Genomic DNA, 23,181 nt, shown 5'->3' with positions numbered 1-23,181 from the left:
TTTTGTGACAATAACAAATAATCGGCCAACTCCGGATTAACGGCGTATTCGCTTCGTTACCTAACGGCAATTTTCGTGTAAAGAAAAAATATAATCTAATGCTGCAAACGTTTTAATCGGTCAAAACTGCCCAAATTTCTCTGACGTGTTTTTTAGAGTATGAAGTTACTAACTGGTAGTACCAGTGAAATATAACTTACACTGAATCATATATATTTGCCTTTTTAGCAGCTGGCGAACGGCAAAGACAGTGGGCTTTGTTCTAATATAAGCAATTATTTTACCAATTTTGACAGGATATCAATTGATAGGAAATTACAGTTACAAATTAAATACCTTTCTGCAACACATGGAGTCATTAGCATTCACTGTCAATCAGTTTTATGACTAAGATCGACGATCATTCATTCATTCATTCAAATAATTTATAGAGTCGGTTGTTTACATTTTCAATCGTAACCGGTGCTCTTGTAAAAACCACTTTTTTTGAAAAATTGAAGAATGCGAAGAGCTATGGTACGGTCTCTACTCAATGACTTCAGGCAAGTCCTGATGCACTAAAAACCAGTTAAGAAAATGATATTTCTGACAAACGTGTGTTTCTGATCTTTTCAACCACACTTCATTTAAATAATGGCATTTGTTGTTCAGAGTGCCTTTTTTCCTAATTTTAAACCAGCAGATATAGTTTTCTTTTCAGGTACTGTTAACGACTCCATACACGATACAAAGGCCAACTATTAACAGACAAATTTTAAAACAGTAGGTGCCATGCTTCCAATGGTATTTGAAATTTGATTTTGAAACTTGGTCTGGAAACAAGTCTAAAAGCTTAAGAATCTGATTGTTGTTTCTGAAAAACTGTTTAAAATCATGAGAAACTGCACTAATTATTGTAATCTATACATAAATCCCCTGTGATTTTACAACTAAACTACAATTTAATGTCTTACAAATTCATCAAGTTCAATCCCTAATATCTGACACCACAGTTCAGCTCTTAGACTGACAGGACAGCCCTTCTTTGCATATTCCTGAGCCAAGGGACCATGGTCTCCAGCTATCACTGAAAAAAAAAAGAATTAGATTTAGCAACATGCACAAACATGCATCATATGCAATCTACACTATACTAAGTACCTCCCTTTATGCAATACAATTTAAAACAAAGTAAAAAATGATAACCTAACATACACCTGTAAGGCAATTCCAAAATCTCACATGTAATAAACAGGAGTGAATATTTAAGGAATGCTTGGGATGAAAAATATTGGACGATTGCAGATATGTTATTTGTGAGGTGTCAAGTGCATAAGATGCAGGTATACTTGTTCCTGGAAGTGTTGAATTAAGAACACAGATATCATTTTAGCACTGCCTGAAACTCATCACGTCTTTTTGCCAACTATTTGCCAACCATAAACATTATATAATATAACTGGTTTAAAATCTTGAATAATTATTGAAAATACAGTCGAGTCCACTTAATACGAACTCGCTTGATATGAATTTTTGGATAAAACGAACAAAATCTGGATTCCCCGGCCGAGACCTGCTATTTCCTTTGTGAAATTATTTCGGTAATAGCGAACTCGCTTCATACGAATAATTGGTAGATACGAACACATTTTAGAAGCCCAATTTGCTTAAATGTTATAATTTTCCATCTTTTGATACCAATTTTAGAAGTCGGCGGCCATTTCGTCCTTGTTACGCTTGACTACTTAATAGTTTGAAACCGTACAGTGCTGATATTTGATTAAAGTAAATAAAATGTGTTGAAAATAATAATATTGTCAACCTTGTGCCGCGTGGTAATTGGACAATGGAGTCGTTCACACTTATTAAAAAAAAAATTCAGTCCTTTGTTTAGCACGTCAATATAAAACAATTTCAATAATTGACAGGTCAAGATTTAAAGAGTGTAAATAATATTAAACACATTATTGACATTCTATTGTCGATACGGGTAGGCCGTGTCTTACAAAATATACAAATTTTTATCCCTCTAAGAATGATTATATAGTACAAGCTTCATAATAGAAATAATGTTGGCGGTGGATATAACTTGACGCTCTGGACCTCGACTGACATTAAAATTTAAATTTATACAGTTTTACGTGTTTAAGTATGACTTTTGTCGAGTAATTTCATTTTATCCGAATAAATTTCTTAATTAGTTTAAAACTATTAACTACTTCCATATATCGGAATCTATTCACCGATGTCATACCGGTGATACCGTCCAGCTTGCTGAGTCAAATTATACTGTGAGTCATACATTCATTAATACTAATTTCATTTGATACGAACATATTTTCCAGGTCCGGATGAGTTTGTATAAAGCGAGTTCGACTGTATTTAACTTTTAAATCAATGTCATATGCATACCTTTCTTGCCAAGCTTTACTCGATCACTGTCAAACATCTCTGGAGGTATATCACCACTGTCATCTACACCAGTCTGACACTGGTTGATAGCCATATCACTGTACAATATACGCTGAAACATACAACAATATACGCTGAAACATACAACAATATACGCTGAAACAGACAACAATATATGCTGAAACAGACAACAATATACGCTGAAACAGACAACAATTATGCTGAAACATACAACAATATATGCTGAAACAGACAACAATATATGCTGAAACATACAACAATATATGCTGAAACAGACAACAATATACGCTGAAACATACAACAATATACGCTGAAACAGACAACAATATATGCTGAAACAGACAACAATATACGCTGAAACAGACACCAATATATGCTGAAACAGACAACAATATAGCTGAAACAGACAACAATATACACTGAAACAGACAACAATATACACTGAAACAGACAACAATATAGCTGAAACATACAACAATATATGCTGAAACAGACAACAATATAGCTGAAACATACAACAATATATGCTGAAACAGACAACAATATAGCTGAAACATACAACAATATATGCTGAAACAGACAACAATATAGCTGAAACATACAACAATATATGCTGAAACAGACAAAAATATAGCTGAAACAGACAACAATATATGCTGAAACAGACAACAATATATGCTGAAACATACAACAATATAGCTGAAACAGACAACAATATATGCTGAAACAGACAACAATATATGCTGAAACAGACAACAATATACACTAAAACAGACAACAATATACGCTGAAACATACATCAATATACGCTGAAACAGACAACAACAAAGCTGAAAGAAGACATCTTTTCATAAAGTTATTATTTTCCTTTTCATAAAACAGTTATTTCCTAAAAGTTTGGTTTTAAACTCATACACAAAATGTATGTACAAATATGTTAATACAGAGAATTTCAAAATTAAATTCTGGAGAGAGACTTCATCTGCAGGGGCCCATTTCACAAAGCCTAGCTACTTAGGACAAAGTTAAAACTTCCCTTATTATAATAAGTGTTTCACTAAAAACATTTTAAATAGATTCATTTAACTCTTCCGCTATTGCTTGAGCCTGAGCAGGACAATAATGATACTTGTGTGAAACAGTTGCTATAATAACACCCTTTTAAAATGACAAAAGTAATACCCTATAAAATAAATGTGTTTTAAATTATGACTTTGAACAGAACTGAACTGCCACAACACTTACAGATTTGCATAACTGTTAGGCATAAATAGTAAATAAATAAAATCTGTAAGAATATTCTTTGGAAGCATAGAACTCACCAGTCTGTTGATGTCATTTAGTTTCAGAGGCAACTGGACCAGTCCCCATAAGGTGTAAGTTCTGAAAATTAGAATTTAATGCCCCTATTTAAACAAACTCCTAAGAACTAATAGCTCACCTGAACCCTTGGTAATAAAAAAAAATACTCAGGTACTTTAAATATACTGACAGAACCTGTAAAGGACATTGTCAATTTGTTTGGGTTTCATTTAAATTCATTATAACTCAGTGATAAGGTACACTTAAACTTGTTTATGAAGAATTTTAGTTTTCAACCTTTTTTGTAAATAAGGTACTAATTTAAGGATCATAATGTTTTATAAAATAATATGTGTGTGTTCGGATTTAACATATATATCAATAATTTTTCAGTCATATAAACAATGGTGTCTACTTGTAGCTGCCAACAAAATGTCCAACATTACAGTGTTGCCTAAAGCAGAATAACACCTTGTAGTCACATGGCAAGATAACCCATCCAGTCACATTATACTGACACCCAGCTGAACAGTCCAAGAACTATCCTCTTAATGCTGAGTGCCAAGCAAAGAAGCTTAAGTCTAGTGCCATATTGGTGTCTCTAGTATAACATTGTCTGGTATAACTCTGCATTTTATTATAAACATAAAATCTATTTTTCTTGTTATTTCCTATTTTAGAATATTGTTATCTCATATATAAGTCCTTCCTTGGAATATAATATGATTGACTTAGTAGAAAATATTTAATGTCACCTCTTCTATCTTACCTCCCTTTATTTCTCTGACAGTATAAGTTTATGTGCAGCTCTGAATGTAATGCTTCACTTACTACTGTAAATCCGGTATTATTCGCGGTGTTTTAATTTTCGCTATTTTTCGCGAATTGGGTGCATCGCGAAATCATGAATACACGTAAATATCCTTCCATAAGATACAGACATAACCGAAAATATGTCCAAAATACAGTCAAGTTCAGCAATGAATGCTAGCCGCCTGTACATCGGTGTTTATTGAATGAATTTCAATTCATTTCAAATTTCAATATATTATGAATAATGATTCATGTAGAATATACTGCTTAAGGTTAGATTTACATGTTGCTGGCAGCTTTTAACGGAGAGCATCTACTTGGTACACTTCTTATGTGTCAAACAAGCAGAGCGCTTGTTGCTCGAGGGGAAGATCCATATAATCCCTTATCTTCTCAACAAACCTGAATTTTTTACACATTTTGTTTAGACAACAATAGGGATTAGCGGACAATTAATCACACCATTGTATTTTACACTTGTACGTTGATTATTTATGAAATTGCTGTAACAAACTTTGAACAGTTTATCAGCTATTAAGTGTAATTAGAATAATCGCCAGTAAATTGAATAAAGGATTTAAAGGCTCAATTATTTCAGTCTGTGTGAATAAAGTAACCGATTGCTAATACAAAATAACCGTTACGGACCATGTGTTTAACGAGTCTTTTGCATGCATAAATTCGGTACGGTACTGAAAAATGGCATTGATATAATCACGACGTCCGGAATTGAAATTTCGCTAATATAAGATAAGAACCTTCGCGAATTTTAATTTCTGACCCTTCCGTCGCGAATTCATAAATCCGCGAAATAATTCAGGGTGCCGGAATTCGCGAAATAAAGATCACGCTAATATAAAGTGATTTACAGTATGTAACTATGTATTTTCTCTATTCAGACAGCTGTTTTTTTTTTTCTGTTTTAACATGAAAATAAATTCAAAGCACTATGGACCTTTAAAAAATTTTATGAAGAGGTCTTGATAGTAACACTTATGGTATTCCGCAGTCTCATACCGTTTCTTCCAGACATAATATTTCACACAGGGTTAATTTCTTTTGAATTTTGTTTCTACTATACATCAACTTTTATACTGTCTGTATTAGGCAGAATAACTCTGCCATTACTGTATTATAAAGACACTTTACTACACCCACATAGCAATAATGTTACCGTTTTAGACATACCTCCATCCCTTTTCAATCACCAGAGCCTTTTTTCTGTCTTATATTGCCTTTAACCAGATTATGTAATGATCTATTACAATAACAAGACAGACAGACAGACTTCATGTGATAAAACAATAATATCACAGCTACTTTATCGGAATCTGTCCATTTTCCTTCCAATCAATTTTTCAAAAGACTGATTTCTACTTGAGAGAGATAGAATCCGTCTAGTAAGGAATATCTAAGACTTACCCGCTAGAATCCCCGGCATTGTAATTAGGATTCTGTAGACACATGATTACTTCAAGAAAGTCCTTGGGTGCATAGACAGGTCGGATCTGGCTTAAATCTATCAAATTAAGTAATTATTCATTAAACCTGTTGGATAAAATGTAATACAAATTATTTACTGTGTAACTGTCATTTGAAAACAGATTTGAGACAGAATATAACGGCCTTCAATTATATAAGTGAATTTAAACAAGAAAGATGAAGCCAGGTTGTACCATTTTAAAAACAGTGAAAAAGTCTATTGAAGGATGCTGCAGACCAAGTTCATGAGAAGTAGTTGTTTAATCTTATTTTCTATTCTCAGCTCTGCCCCCCACCCCCATGCATTCATGTGGAAGTACATGAACAAGAATTTGTAACAGAGTTACCAACATCCCCCACCTAAGGGCATTTTTCACAAAACATACTGCATGCCAATACTGCATCTTGGCATGAACAAACAAGAGTGCAAGACTGTCACAAAATATGCCCGTCATCAAACTTGGCCTTATTCAAGGGGCAAAATCCAAGAGTGCCTGAGGCGATTTGGGTGGTTACTGTACTCCGTACTAGGTAGAGATACCTTAAAATACACCTAAAACTTGAAGGCAGCATCTATGTTGTACCACAAGAAAGCGGTCTTGATTTTTCCCTACGGTCAAATATAAAAAAGTTACAATATAAATTATTTGTAGTAACAACAAAGGGTAGTTAATCTTAAAAAAAAACATTACAAGGTAGCGATAGGTCAAAATACACCTAAAATTGGATGTAACATGCTTGTTGTACTACAGAAAAGTGGTCTCCATTTTTCCCTACAGCCAGTAATAAAACAATTACAATATAAGCTATCTATAGTAACAACAAAAGCAAGAACTTCTAAATTAGGGACATGGTTCTTGCGTATGACACATGACACTTCGTCTTATGATAGTGAACAATTGTGCCAAGTTACATCAAAATCCCTCCATGCATGAAGAAGAAATGCTCCAGACAAAGTCATTCTTGTATCTGGCCTTTGGCCTCTAAGAGTGACCTTGACCTTAGAGCTAGGGGTCTGGGTCTTGTGCATGACACATCGCCGGTATGGTAAACATTTATGATAAGTCATTTTAAATCCCTTCATACATGTAGATGGCAGAATTATGGACCGGACAAGAAACAGACCCTGTTCACCTTTGACCTGTAAGTGTGACCTTCACTTTTGAGCTAGGAGTCTGGGTTTTGCACATAACATGACATTTCACTATGGTGAACATTTATGTCATGTTATTTCAAAATCCCTTCATGGATGGCAGAGTTATGGACCAGACACAAAACAGACCCTGTTAACATTTGACCTGTAAGTGTGACCTTGACCTTAGAAGTAGGGGTCTAAGTCTTGCGCAAGAAAAGACGTCTCATTATGGGGAACATATATGCCAAGTTATTTCAAAATCTATTCATGGATGGCAGAGTGATGAACCGGACACAAAGTATGACTGACAGAAGGAAAGATGGATGCAGCTTATTTCTATGGCCCCCTTTTTTCTTTCAAAAAGGTGGGGGAAACAAATAAGGGAAGCTTCTGGCCTAGTTAATAATGCATTTCAATTATTAATCCTTTGTTCAAAGCTTCATTCTGACCTGACAATATATTATTTAAGAAATAATAAGTTCCTAAATGTGGTTTATCATTGAATTACCCGTGTTTTGACTTCTTATGCGTAGGAATATATCACGAAGGCCGTAGGCCTGAGTGACATACTGTTTCGCATACGAACGAAAAACCCTGGGTTATTCTATGATAAATCACACTTGAGAACTTGTTATTTCGATTCTAACGTGACGTACAAGTATCAACAATGTTAGAAAAAATGGTAACTACTTTTTACAACATGAACAGTCAACTACATTTTGTGCTACGCGCCTGGATCATTCAATACAATAGAGTATGACGTCACTTAACTTTGCAAGTGCATGGGTTATCGTAAAATAACCGTTGGCTGATTTTCTCCTATGTGTATATAGGTTATTTGCTGGTCATGTTAGAATATGTATTTAAATATGAAAGTAAATATGTGATAATAAATAATTCTCAAAAATGGAATAACTAAATTTACCAGGTCCATCAGTTCCCAGCTCTGTCCATCTTGACAACAAATCTTTTTGTTCCTTGTCGGGTCTCTGTAATATGTCAATGAAATTAAATTAGTATTAAGGAACTGAAAATAATGTAACAAACAGGAGTGGTGAACAGCTTATACAAAATTTGTGAAAAATGAAGAAACACAGAAAAATGGTTATACCCCTTTACAAAGTTCTTAAGTCAGCAAAAATTTATGTGATCAAATTTATCAATCTTGCAATTAGAAATTCTATATCTTTAAGATTTCATGCTACAGACCAAGTTTGGTGAAGATCTATTAAAAAGTTCAGGTAAAGGTCACAGTTTGAATGTTTTTTCATCAAGGCAATAATTCTGACCAATTTCATGAAGATCAATTGAAAAAAACAGCCTCTATTGCATACACAAGGTTTTTTTTTATTTGACCTAGTGACCTACTTTTTGACCCCAAATGACCCTTATCAAATTCAACATAGATTTCATCAAAGCAATCATTCTAACAAAATTTCAGGAAGATCAATTGAAAAATATAGCCTCTATCGCATACACAAAAATTTTCTTTGATTTGACCTAATTACTTACTTTTTGATCCCAGATGACCCATAAATTATTCAAACCTGACCTAGATTTCATCAATGCAATCATTCTGACTTAATTTCAGGAAGATCAATTGAAAAATACAGCCTCTATCGCATACACAAGGTTTTTCTTTGATTTGACCTTAGTGACCTACTTTTTGTACCCAGATGACCCATTTTCAAAGTCGGCCTAGATTTTATTAAAGTTATCATTGTGACTTAATTTCAGGAAGATCAACTGAAAAATATAGCCTCTCTCGCATACACAAGGTTTTCCTTTGATTCGACCTAGTGACCTATTTTCTGATCCCAGATGACCCATATTCCAACCTGATCTAGATTTCATCAAGGCAATCATTCTCACCAAAATTCATGAAGATTAAGTGAAAAATAAAGCCTCTATCTCATGCACAAGATTTTTCTTTGATTTGACCTAGTGACCTACTTTTTGATCCCAGATGACCCATTTTCAAACTCGGCCTAGACTTCATCAAGGTAATCATTCTGACCAAAATTAATGAAGACTAATTGAACAAGAGGGCCAAGATGGCCTTAGGTTGCTCACCTGAGAAACACACCACAATACACCATAACAGTGTAAACATGTTTGACCTAGTGGGAAACAGGCCGATTCGGACCGTGGCTGATTCGGACCATGGCTGATTCGGACCACATATTTTGGCTGATTCGGACCACATACTTTGAATAAAAGTAGATAATGACCATATATTTTGACTGATTCAGACCACAAGTTTTGATATAATAGTCAATAATGACCATATATTTTGGATGATTCAGCAATGTTCAGAAAATGATGTTGATTATAGCTTATATCATATATGGCTTATATAGAGGTTTAACTTGAAGTAAGAACATAAAATATACACCGTACAAGAAAGTAAAAACTTTGAAAAACTAAAATGCATCATTTATGCATTTAAAGAAGGACTTTAATTATTCTTTGCATCAGAAATTAAACTTAATACTCAAATGTTATTTTTACTCGTGACATGATTGTCAGGAAAACTTAAAACAATTTGGGCCAAATAAGCCAAGTAAATTTGGTCCGAATCAGCCATGGTCCGAGTCAGCCTGTATTCGACCTAGTGATTTCATGGAAAAAAATATTATGACCAATTATCATTAAAATTGGAGCAAAAACAAGTATTTTCTTTGATTTGACCTAGTGACCTAGTTTTTGACCCCAGATGACCCATATTCAAACTTGACCTAGATTTCATCAAGGCTATCATTCTGACCAAATTTCATGAAGATCAATTGAAAAATACAGCCTCTATCGCATACACAAGGTTTTTCTTTGATTTGACCTAGTGACCTAGTTTTTGAACCCAGATGACCCATATTCGAACTTGACCTAGATTTTATCAAGGCAATCATTCTGACCAAATTTCATGAAGATCAATTGAAAAATACAGCCTCTATTGCATACACAAGGTTTTTCATGAAGATCAGTTGAAAAATACAGCCTCTATCACATACACGAGGTTTTTCTTTGATTTAACCTAGTGACCTACTTTTTGACTACAGATGACCCATATTCAAATTCTACCTAAATTTCATCAAGGGAATCATTCTGACACTTTCAGGAAGATCAATTGAAAAAAAACAGCCTCTATCACATACACAAGTTTTTCCTTTGAGTTGACCTAGTGACCTACTTTTTAACCCCAGATGACCCATATTCAAACTTGACCTAGATTTCATCAAGGCAATCATTCTGACCAAATTTCATGAAGATCAATTGAAAAATACAGCCTCTATTGCATACACAAGGTTTTTCTTTGATTTGACCTAGTGACCTACTTTTGATCCCAGATGACCAATAATCAAACTCAATCTAGATTTTATCAAGGCAATCATTCTGACCAAATTTCATAAAGATCAATTGAAAAATACAGCCTCTATCGCATACGCAAGGTTTTTCTTTGAATTGACCTAGTGACCTAATTTTTGACCAAGATGACCCATATTCAAACTTGACCTAGATTTTATCAAGGCAATCATTCTGACCAAATTTCATGAAGAACAATTGAAAAATATAGCCTCTATCGCATACACAATGTTTTTCTTTGATTTGACCTAATGACCTACTTTTTGACCCCAGATGACCCATATTCAAACCTGACCTAGATTTTATCAAGGCAATCATTCTGACCAAAATTTATAAAGATTAATTGAAAAATACAGCCTCTATCGCATACACAAGGTTTTTCTTTGATTTGACCTAGTGACCTAGTTTTTGAACCCAGATGACCCATTTTCGAACTCGGCCTAGATTTTATAAAGGCAATCATTCTGACCAAAATTCATGAAGATTAATTGAAAAATACAGCCTCTGTCGCATACACAAGGTTTTTCTTTGATTTGACCTAGTGACCTAGTTTTTGACCCTAGATGACCCATTTTCGAACTCGGCCTAGATTTCATCAAGGTAATCATCCTGACCAAAATTCATGAAGATTAACTGAAAAATACAGTCTCTATCGCATACACAAGGTTTTTCTTTGATTTGACCTAGTGACCTAGTTTTTGACCCAAGATAACCCATTTTCGAAATCGGCCTAGATTTCATCAAGGTAATCATTCTGACCAAATTTTATGAAGATCAGTTGAAAAATACAGCCTCTATCGCATACACAAACTAAATGTTGACGGACAGACAGACGACAGACAGACAGACAGACGCCGGACATTGAGTGATCAGAAAAACTCACCTGAGCATGCTCAGGTGAGCTAAAAATACAGCCTCTATCGCATACACAAGGTTATATTTGATTTGACCTAGTTTTTGACACCAGATGACCCATTTTCGAACTCGGCCTAGATTTTTATCAAGGTAATCATTCTGACCAAAATTCATGAAGATTAACTGAACAAGAGGGAGTGGGCCAAGATGGCCCTAAGTCGCTCACCTGAGAAACACACCATAACAGTATAAACATGTTTTACCTAGAGATTTTATGGAAACAAATATTCTGACCAATTTTCATTAAGGTTGGACCAAAAATGTGTAAACAAGTATTTTCTTCCATTTGACCTAGTGACTTAGTTTTTGAGCAAAGATGACCTACATTCGAACTTGACCTAGATTTGACCAAGGCAATCATTCTGACCAAATTTCATGAACCTCAATTGAACAAGAGGGTCAAGATGGCCCTAAGTCGCTCACCTGAGAAACATACTATAACAGTGTAAACATTTTTAACCTAGTGAATTCATGGAAACAAATATTTTGGCCAATTTTCATTAAGATTGGACTAAAAATGTGGTTTCTTGAGTTTAAGCAAGTATTTTCTTAGATATGACCTAGTGACCAAGTTTTTGACCCCAGATGACCCATATTTGAACTTGACCTAGATCTTATCAAGGCAATCATTCTGACAAAATTTCATGAAGATCAACTGAAAAATACAGCCTCTATCGCATACACAAGGTTTGTCTTTGATTTGACCTAGTGACCTACTTTTTGACCCATGATGAACCATTTTCGAACTTGGCGTAGATTAAGATCAATTGAAAAATACAGCCTCTACCACATACACAAGGTTTTTCTTTGATTTGACCTAGTTTTTGATACCAGATGACCTATTTTCGACTAGGCCTAGATTTGATTAAGGTAATCATTCTGACCAAAATTCATGAAGATTAATTGAAAAATACAACCTCTATCGCATACACAAGCTAAATGTTGACAGACGACAGACAGACAGATGACAGACGCCAGACATCGAGCGATCAGAAAAACTGACCTTAGCATTGTTTAGGTGAGCTAAAAAGGAAATATGATGAAGCCTAGTGGTGAACCTCATATGAAGAAGTGCCCCAACTCTAAACTAAACCCTGTAAACTAATACAAGTCAAGCAGAAACACATACCTTTCTGGCAAGAGGGATATTCAGTTCTGTACACATACTGTTCAAACTCTTCAGTATTCTTTTCTCCCATGCTTGCTATAATAGCAGAGAAACAAAGAAAAAACGATGTGATGATATAACAACTGTGAACTGTTGCATGATAACACACAATTTTCAAGCTTCTACCAAGTTTAACAGGAAAATAAATCAGACCATGATCTATCAAATATATTAAGATTTCTGACTGCCACCATAGGAAGAAAAGAACATACTGGGCTCAGGCAACAGGAAAATAAATCAGACCATGATCTATCAAATATATTAAGATTTCTGACTGCCACCATAGGAAGAAAAGAACATACTGGGCTCAGGCAACAGGAAAATAAATCAGACCATGATCTATCAAATATATTAAGATTTCTGACTGCCACCATAGGAAGAAAAGAACATACTGGGCTCAGGCAACAGAAAAAATAAATCAGACCATGATCTATCAAATATATTAAGATTTCTGACTGCCACCATAGGAAGAAAAGAACATACTGGGCTCAGGCAACAGGAAAATAAATCAGACTATGATCTATCAAATATATTAAGATTTCTGACTGCCACCTTAGGAAGAAAAGAACATACTGGGCTCAGGCAACAGGAAAATAAATCAGACCATGATCTATCAAATATATTAAGATTTCTGACTGCCACCATAGGAAGAAAAGAACATACTGGGCTCAGGCATAATAAACCAATAAATGAGTCAAAACTTTGAAAATTCATAGTTGCTGATTGCATGCAACATCCAAGGAAAAACTACAGTTTAAAGGTGATCTACAATACAGATCTGGCTGTACTTTTGACCAAAAACAGAAATGGCAAATGTTTTGGAATTCATCTTGTACAATTAATTATTCAATTATCTGGTGCAGCATGCAATCATTGTAGTACTGATAAAAAAGTCATTGCACTTCCTTATATTTGTGCAACTGGAATTAATTTGTTTTAACATCTGTAATGTGCCTGTTTTATTTCAAAACCAGCCCAGAAATCATTTGTACCAAATTAGAAATGAAATAGCAATAAAAATCACATCAATCTGAATCAGTGTATTCTATTATAATCTGTAGAAGAAAATTTTATATCCCTCAAAGACCAAAGTGTACTGGAAATACCAATAAAAAATAACAATCTCCAAAAGATTTATATCATTTCAGCCTAACATTACCAAATGATTGTCAGTCTAATTAATCATCCATTTATTTAATTACATTCTCAAGATTTAAAGCTATTAAACAGGTATTTAATTAATTACTGCAATCTACAAGCAAAAGCTCTCTATAAATTTTAGATGATCTTTCTGGCAAATGTACAAACAGCTCTGTAAGCAATCAATCACAGAGCAATTAAATTGTCAGTGAAAATTAAATTCTACTTGCTGTTTAAAGCTCTTGATTAAGAAACATCATTAGAATTATTTGCAAACCACCCACTGCTAAAGGCTATCTGTTTCCCCATTAAATGAGTATCAGTGGTTCAATAAAGCTAAGAGTCAAACAAATTTAACACAATACCAAAGAGAAAGGAGTTTGTTTTCTTGCAAGTTCCAAGTTTTTCAGGTGTTTAAACCATAAAAAGCATTCTTCTTATCCAACATCTGCCAGACTAACAACATGAGCTGTCATTAAATGTGATTAATATGCCAAAAACTAATTAGTTAGATTAAAGAACACATTTTGCAAACTAAAAACTGAAAGGTGTTTATCCAAAGTGACACTGACCTTTACAAAAATATAATGTAAACTGTAATAAGAAAAATATTTGGAGAGGTATACAACTGCCATTCCTACCCCCAGCAATCCCTGCTATAGCCACTTCAGAAATGTGTTATACACACCTACACTTCAGATCAAGAAGAGTGTAATTCTGACCAGCAGTTTCTGAGGAGAAGATGTTTGAGTAAATTGCTGACAACAGACACAGGACGATGCTCCATCCAACTATAATTATAGCTCACCCTGAACCCTTGGTTCATATGAATTAGCAAGAGCTATCGGAGGACAGCAACACTTGACTATTCAACAGCCTTGTCAATTGAATTTATATAAAAACAAAAAGGGGCATAATATTGTAAAGTTACAAAACAGGGTTATGGAACCTGTACATTGGATATCAGCTCATGACAGCAGACAAGTGTGTAAAGTTTCTATCCATTCCCATTTGTGGGTGCTGAGATACCTGAGCTTGCATACAAAAATTTTACCAAAATTGCTAAGTCGAAAAAAGGGGCATAATTTGGTAAAAATGCAAAGCAGAGTTATAGAACCTGTGCACTGCATGTCAGATCGTAACAGTGAACAAGTACATGAAGTTTCAATCCATTCGCAGAATATGTGGGAACTGAGATACCAGCTTACATACAAAACATTTCTAAGTCAGAAAAAGGGCATAATGTTGTAATGGAACCTGTTCTGCAATGTAAGTCAGTTTATCACAATGTATAAGTGTGTGAAGTTTCAATCAATTCCCACAAGTGATTACTGAGATACCAACTAACATACAAACACTTAACCTGAAATTGGGACGCCAATGTAGAAGCGGACACTAACAAATGGGTGAGTCCAATAGCTATACCTATTCCTCGAATAGTCAAGCTAAAGATGCTGTTCCACTACTTACCTGTGCTTTCCTCAGATAAACGAAGGGCTCTTTGATGTGCTCTGCCGGTGTTGAAAGTGGATGAGAAGATAATGCATGGGTTTGTAGATACTGGTATATTGTGTTACGTAATTTCCGCTCCCAACCTATAATCAACAACTATCAATTATCATTCATTCAACACAACACAATTCAATCTATAGGAAGAAAATTATTTCAATAAAATCTGCCACATCTTAAATTTGGAAAGTCTATCCTTAAAAGATATTTTTGACTTCATTCCGTAACAGAGCAAAACCATTAAAGGATGATTATATATAGGATCAATAAATTTCAAAATGGTCACCAAACCAATGACCCTAAAAAATGGAAAAATGGAAGCAATACTTTTGTATTCAGTATTGTACTAGTATATTTCATAAATACATACAGCTGAGATTTCAACATTCAGAATTTATGATATAATACTTTTTTAACACATTCCAAATTATCACAAAATTTATAACATAATATTTATGAGCTATGAAATTGGTTACATGCCTCCTGCATATTTGTAGTATCATCTCTTTCTCAGCCATAATATAGGCTTAGCTTGGGTGAAATTAAAAATATTTTGTTTGGCCAAAAAGTATATCATCGCCTCATTTTTGGCAATCAAAACAAATGCAAAACAAGAGCTGTTGGAGGACAGCCATGCTGGACAGCAACGCTCAACTATTCAGCAGCCTTGTCAATTGAATGAATACAAAACAAAAGTCGAAAAAGGGGCATAATTTTGTAAAAATGCGAAACAGGGTTATGGAGCCTGCACAGTGCTTATCAGCTCATGACAGTGGACAAATGTGTGAAGTTTCAATCCATTCCTGTTAGTGGCTACTGAGATACCAGCTTACATTTAAAAATTTAACCAGAAAGTGCTAAGTGGAACAAGAGGGCCATGAAGGCCCTGTATCGCTCACCTGACCTATTGACTTAAAGATCATCAAGAGTAACATTCTGACCAAGTTTCATTAAAATATGGTCATAAATGAGGCCTCTAGAGTGTCAACAAGCTTTTCCTTTGATTTGACCTAGTGACCTAGTTTTTGACCCCCACCTGACCCAGATTTGAACCTGACCTATAGATCATCAAGATTAACATTCTGACCAAGTTTCATTAAGATATGGTCATAAATGTGGCCTCTACAGTGTAAACTAGCTTTTCCTTTGATTTCACCTGGTGACCTAGTTTTTGATTCTACATGGCGCAGATTCACAAAGGATCATAAAATCATCAAGATTAACATTCTGACCAAGTTTCATGAACACACAGTCAAAAATGTGGCCTCTACAGTGTTAACAAGCTTTTCCTTTTATTTGACCTGGTGACCTAGTTTTTGATCCCAGATGACCCAATATCAAACTTGTCCAAGATTTTATTGAGGGTAACATTCTGACCAAGTTTCATTAAGATTGGGCCAAAATTGTGACCTCTAGAGTGTTAACAAGCTTTTCCTTTGATTTGACCTGGTGACCTAGTTTTTACCCCAGATGACCCAATATCGATCTCGTTCAAGATTTTATTGAGGGTAACATTCTGACCAAGTTTCATTAAGATTGGGCCAAAATTGTGACCTCTAGAGTGTTAACAAGCTTTTCCTTTGATTTGACCTGGTGACCTAGTTTTTGACCCCAGATGACCCAATATCAAACTCGTCCAAGATTTTATTGAGGGTAACATTCTGACCAAGTTTTATTAAGATTGGGCCAAAATTGTGACCTCTAGAGTGTTAACAGTCAAATTGTTGACGACGACGGAAGCCGACGGACACAGGGTGATCACAAAAGCTCACCTTGAGCACTTCGTGCTCAGGTGAGCTAAAAAGGGGCATAATTTTGAAAAATGCAAAGTAGAGTTATGGGACCTGCACTGTGCATGTCAGATCATGATAGAGAACAAGAGTGTGAAGTTTCAATATATTCCCATCTAAGTGGGTAATGAGATACCAGCTTACATACAAAACCTTAAGCAAAAATTTCTAAGTCGAAAAAGGGGCATAATTTTGTAAAAAAAAAAAAAGCAAAAAAAAAGTATGAACCTGTGCAGTTAAGTCAGTTTATCACAGTGAAAAAGTGTGTGAAGTTTCAATCCATTCCCACAAGTGATTACTGAGATACCAGTTTACATACCAAAACTTAACCAAATCGAGACACGGAAGCCAACGCGGATGCCGTTGCATGGGTGAGTTCAACAGCTCTACTATTCTTTGAATAGTCAAGCTAATGAATCAATAACTCCAATACATGCGAGTAAATGAACTGTGCACAAAAATGTATTACTGAAAACTTACCACTTAATTTATAAGCAAAGTAGTAACAGCTAGGGTTACATTTTAGTAATTAATTAATTTGTTTTCTTTAATATTTTGTAGCTGAGGGACTATGTTAGTGTAGGAAAGACCAAATCACTCCTTTAACCCTTAACCTGCTAGCAGTAAGTGATTCTGCCTTTGCGACCAGCAAAGACCAAGATCAGCCTGAACATCCGTGCAGTCTGATCATGGTCTGCACTGTTCACCATGATTCAGTCAGTAAATTTTTGGGACGCACCCCTTTTAATAGTTAATGGTACTGTCTAAATTGAAAGATAGACAAGATTATTATAGAAATTTCGCAGAGAAAAATGTGGCTGGATTCACAGAGAAGATGTCTTGTTACAAAAAAGTTGCAGAACAAGGAAATAGAATGATCTCACCTGATGCTGCTAATCCTGACTGTACCCCTTTCTTCAGTTCTGACACACGCACATTTGTCTTTGCAATTTCACTCTGAAAATGTTCAAGTTTGTACAAATGGTCAGTTCTGTAAACAATAAGTTCTTAATTGAAATGATACAAATTGATCGAATTAAGACAGCCAAGTAATTAACTAAGGATTATGCTGTTTTTACAACATAATAATTGTAACTGTGTCTTACTGTTAAAATACTTTGTAAATTTTCGGCCAAATTACTAATTTCATTTCAGTTTGATTAAGTGTCACAACAACAAGAGCTCACAGTCCGTAAGACAGCATGCTCGACTTTTCTCAGTGCTTGACTCTAAATTAGAGCTTTGCCAGTAAAAACTTTATAAAACTTTAAGTCGATCTTTAACCGAAAAATTCTAAGTTAAAAAGTGGCACAATTCTGTCAAAATTCAAATCAGTGTTATGGGGATTGTTACTCCTGGTGTAGACTTTGATAGTAAATAAATATTTCATGTTTCAAGTCTTTCAAGCTTTGATAGTAACAGAGATTTTTGACTTCATCAAAAACTTAAACCAATGGCGACAGTGACACAGGGGCAAGTGCAATAGCTCTGATTGGCAGAAAGCAGTCAGAACTCGTGGACGGAATGAAATCCAACGAAGCACCTGTCACATCAGGTGTCCCTCAAGGCTCAGTCTTTGGCCCTCTCTTATTCCTATTATACATAAATGATCTACCTCAGTCCTTACAATCACACGTCAGGTTATTTGCAGATGACACCGCAGTTTACCTCACAATCTCTAAAGAACAAGACTGCGTCACACTACATCAGGACCTCCAGAAACCAGAAACTTGGGAGCATGTTTGGGAGATGGAGTTCAATCCCAGCAAATGTCGGGTCATGAACATAACAAGAAACAGAAAGAAATACATATTACATGGTCAAATCCTGGAAGTGGTCTCCAGTGTAAAGTATCTAGGGGTAGATATAGCAAATGATCTCTCCTGGAACACACATGTAGACAGAATCTCAAACAATGCAAACATATCACTGTGCAACCTATGCAGAAACCTCCCGGTCAAACACCAAAATATTAAAGAAACCTCCTACAACTCTAGTTAGACCACAACTAGAGTATGCCTCTACGGTATGGTCAACACACACACAGAGAAACATACACAAGATAGAAATGGTGCAAAGAAGAGCAGCCAGGTGGGTAAAGGGTCAATATTCATATTATGATAGTGTAACAAACATGTTTAATGATCTTAGTTGGCAGACACTCAAGGACAGACGGACAACTGCTAGACTTTTCATGTTCTACAAAATCTTTCATGATTACGTAGCTATTCCAATCCCTCCGTATCTAGTACAGCCATTGAGACGAACACGTCATATGCACGACCACTCCCTTGGGCAGATCCATACAAACATTAATGTTTTTAACTTCTCCTTCTTTCCATACACCGTTACCCTATGGAATCAACTGCCACCTGGCCCACCCCTGATTGTTAATCAGCCTGATCCTGAAAATTTCAGACAGGCTGTTAATGCATCCCACTACTACTAAATGACCACACCCTGTTTTTTATCCTGATTTTATTATTGTTAATACAGTTTTATCTAGCACTATCTTCCTTTGACGTCTTACTGTCATTCTTTTAACTTTTATTCTGGCACAGATGCGCACCTGCTAGTTATACCAGAAAGGGACGTCAAGCAGTATAGATACATACATACACTAAATTGCAGAAACAAAACACAAAATATACATTCATAAAATGTCAGCGAGGCAAGTTTATGCTTTAATGTCAACATAAATTCATTATCAGAGATGAAATCATTACAAATACTTTGCGAATCTACCAGAAATTGTTCCCAACAGATTTCATTGGGGATTTCATAACAGAAATCTGCAGAATAAGTTTGGACGTGACAGAGACAGCGACAGTCAAAAGTTATCACACTGTCCCGAAACATCCTATTATTCAGTCAGGGGTGTAACTGTTTTAAGTTATAAATGTAACCTATTTCAGTTACTTTTTCAAGGATTTTATAACCTTTATTAGTTATAAAATATAGTTAACTCAGGTAAGTTATTCCAAAAAAAGTCTTTTTGCTGTTCTCACAAAGTGACGTTTAAAGTGAAATTAGTAGCAAACTGTGGTTAATCCAATTCTCTTTTAGTCTGATCATGACCTGATAAGCATAATGGGATGTTAAGAGTTTTATAGCTTTAAAACTTTATCAGCCTTGCGTAAAAAATGTTTACTGCATAGCTGGAAAGATAGAAGTTCAAGGATTCAGGAAATAATTGCATTAGTCTCATTCAAAATGAGGAATTGGCACAGGAGGGCTTTGTAATATTTTATGATAACTGAAACAAGTTATGAAAGTATAAGCAATAACTCAAATGGGTTATAAACTGCGATAACTTGAAACAGTTACACCCCTGACTGTAGACAAGCTGTCACGTAATAACTCCGGTGACAAAGGGAATAGTAAACAACACTTCGAAAGTCTAACAATTTTTATTTAAAGTTCAACCCAAGTTCTTATGGAAAAGTGAGACGCACTGACAATGATAGCTAACCCAAGGTGTTTTAGCCCAAATAACTAAAAGAGTCTAATCTATTCAGTTCCCCGTGCCGTTCTCAACGGTCCTCCTTTCTCTCTCGTTAATCAGAGTTATATAGGAAATATACCCAAGAGCATTATTGGTAATTAGCTATCATGTCCGAGCATTATTACAAATATGGTGATACAACATTCTGCAGACTGCTGAATCAGCATGAAACTGCAATGTATAATGGAAATATGCCAGCGTCCAGTTGGCTACCTGTATGCCTGGTACAGAGAAGAACTGTACTCTGTTAACCTTAGGATAAGAAATATACAATTATACATGTGTATGAAACAGAGAGAACAATATTTCGGCGAGGCAATATTTTAGAATACTGAACTGTTTCTATATTACTTTATGACTATGTCCTGAACGGCCATTACATTACAATTTCCTTTCTTTCTTCTCTTGAAAATAAAATAATAATTTAAGTATGAACATGTCATAATAATAAAGTAACAGGCCCACAATAATAAAATAATAGGCCATTACATTACAATTTCCTTTCTTTCTTCCGAAGGGAAAAAAAAAAAAAAAAAAAATCCTTTAACGATTGTAATTTAGACTGTACTTATGATGTATAAAAATACTTATAGAGAATATGACCTGGTTTACCAAAAAAATTTTACGTATAAAATACTTCTTTGTATATCCTAATTTCTTAATATATTCTCTTATCTTGACTCCTTTCTTTCTTCAAGATAAGAGAATATATTAAGAAATTAGGATATACAAAGAAGTATTTTATACGTAAATTTTTTTTTTTTTTTTTTCTTTTTTTCGAAAGTCTAACAGTTTTTATTTAAAGTTCAACCCAAGTTCTTATGGAAAAGTGAGACGCACTGACAATGATAGCTAACCCAAGGTGTTTTAGCCCAAATAACTAAAAGAGTCTAATCTATTCAGTTCCCCGTGCCGTTCTAAACTTTCTCCCGCTAATCAGAGTTATATAGGAAATATAGCCAGGAGCATTGTTGGTAATTAGCTATCATGTCCGAGCGTTATTACAAATATGGTGATACGACATTCTGCGGACTGCTGAATCTGCATGAATCTGCAATGTATAATGGAAACATGCCAGCGTCCAGTTGGCTACCTGTATGCCTGGTACAGAGAAGAACTGTACTTTGTTAACCTTAGGATAGCAATATACAATTATACATGTATAATATTTCGGAGAAGCAATATTTTAGAATACTGAACTGTTTCTATATTATTTTATAACTATGTCCTGAATGGCCATTATATTACAATTTCCTTTCTTTCTTCTCTTGAAAATAAAATAATAATTTAAGAATGAACATGTCATAATAATAAAGTAACAGGCCCACAATAATAAAATAATAGGCCATTACATTACAAAGCTTACTGTCGCCGAGTGGCTGCTTTTTAATTCTGACTTTTGCAGCCACCGCAACGTTACAGTTTGACCGTCACAATATAAAACAAACTGTATACATCAGATTACTTCGACTACCCTAACTGTTATTTGGACTACCTGCTATCCTGAAAGCCTCAAACTGGGTCCGAACCTCGACCACCTGATCCTAATTAAGGCGGACACTCAAGCACGTCTCTAAAGGGTTAGTGGCCAAATACACAACAGCAATTATACCTGTGCAGCATTATGCAGGTCTGTATATATCTTAGATGACTTCAGTGTCTGTAGAAGATTCTGCAAATATGCAGGAGAAAAATGCGAATCCATCTGACTCTCAATCAATGTTCACTTGTCTTTGGCAGACTTAGCAACTGTTTCAAATCATTTCTTCATCGACAATGCTCGCGCTTTCATAATTTAATCAAGGAACTACTTTGCACGCGTTATGAAATTATTTTGATGCTTTATTTACCACGTTTCCACTGTAAAACAGTCAATTAACAGATGAATTATTGTAGATTTCAATCCACATTTGTTTACATCTCAACTGCCGGTTTTTCGTAATAAAGATTCATTCGTAACTATCACTATTGGCATGAAGGTTATAACACACTAAATAGTTGTTGATCTTTATTCTATATAAAATTGACCTATTTCCAATGGCCGCAGCACACATCAGGACCCATTTTAAACGTCTGTAACCTACATTTTCTTGAAGAATATTGTCAGTGCTAAATAAAAATCAAAAGAAAAGTGGGGGTCATGTTTGATGCAAGAAAAATAATTTCAGTCAAACATACAAACTGCAAAATCAGCTAATAAATGAGTCCCCAAATTATACTGGTGGTGTATGATCTAAGTTTACATGAAATTTTTTGTCACGTTGTTATTTCATTATGAAACTGCTACCTACATGTCAAGCATTGATCTGTCATGTGATTTTAGCAAAAAAAAATGCAAAGAAAGTAAGAAAAATAGCTCGATCTACAGAGCAAAAAAAAAAAACTGAGGACTATTTAATTGTATCCGCCATTTCTACCATTTTTTCGCGCCATTTTTCTATTTAGTGTCTGTATGCCTGTACAGTACTGCTAAATACATCATTGAGAAAATTAGATCTTCGGATTTAAAGAACATTTCCTTATATAGGCATATTATTATACATGTGAAAATATTCTTTGTATTTTATTTTAGTTCTGCTAGATCTACATGGATCAAAGAAATATGTCGGTCAAAATCTATACATAGCTTAGCTTATGTTTTGTACCCTGC

At 34.8% G+C, this 23,181-nt stretch overlaps 1 protein-coding gene across 1 annotated transcript in view; it reads right to left on the bottom strand.

The window, feature by feature from the left end:
* Positions 1 to 22,469, bottom strand: part of LOC123556555 (TBC1 domain family member 19-like) — a 41,467-nt gene extending 18,998 nt beyond the window's left edge. Inside the window, exons 1-9 of the mRNA XM_053542821.1 lie at positions 22,144 to 22,469; positions 17,911 to 17,983; positions 15,198 to 15,322; positions 12,549 to 12,623; positions 8,070 to 8,133; positions 5,950 to 6,046; positions 3,735 to 3,795; positions 2,392 to 2,503; positions 954 to 1,066 (exon numbers count right to left, since the gene is read on the bottom strand). Of these exons, the coding sequence (XP_053398796.1) occupies positions 954 to 1,066; positions 2,392 to 2,503; positions 3,735 to 3,795; positions 5,950 to 6,046; positions 8,070 to 8,133; positions 12,549 to 12,623; positions 15,198 to 15,322; positions 17,911 to 17,983; positions 22,144 to 22,236 (813 nt within the window). The 5' untranslated portion in view covers positions 22,237 to 22,469. The remainder of the gene's footprint in view (positions 1 to 953; positions 1,067 to 2,391; positions 2,504 to 3,734; positions 3,796 to 5,949; positions 6,047 to 8,069; positions 8,134 to 12,548; positions 12,624 to 15,197; positions 15,323 to 17,910; positions 17,984 to 22,143) is intronic.
* Positions 22,470 to 23,181: the final 712 nt, after the last annotated feature.

This window comes from Mercenaria mercenaria, chromosome 5 (assembly GCF_021730395.1).
Source record: "Mercenaria mercenaria strain notata chromosome 5, MADL_Memer_1, whole genome shotgun sequence".
In the NCBI taxonomy this organism is placed as follows: Eukaryota; Metazoa; Mollusca; class Bivalvia; order Venerida; family Veneridae; genus Mercenaria; species Mercenaria mercenaria.
The sequence above is the reverse complement of the archived record's forward strand: the minus strand, read 5'-3'. Positions and strand labels throughout refer to the sequence as shown.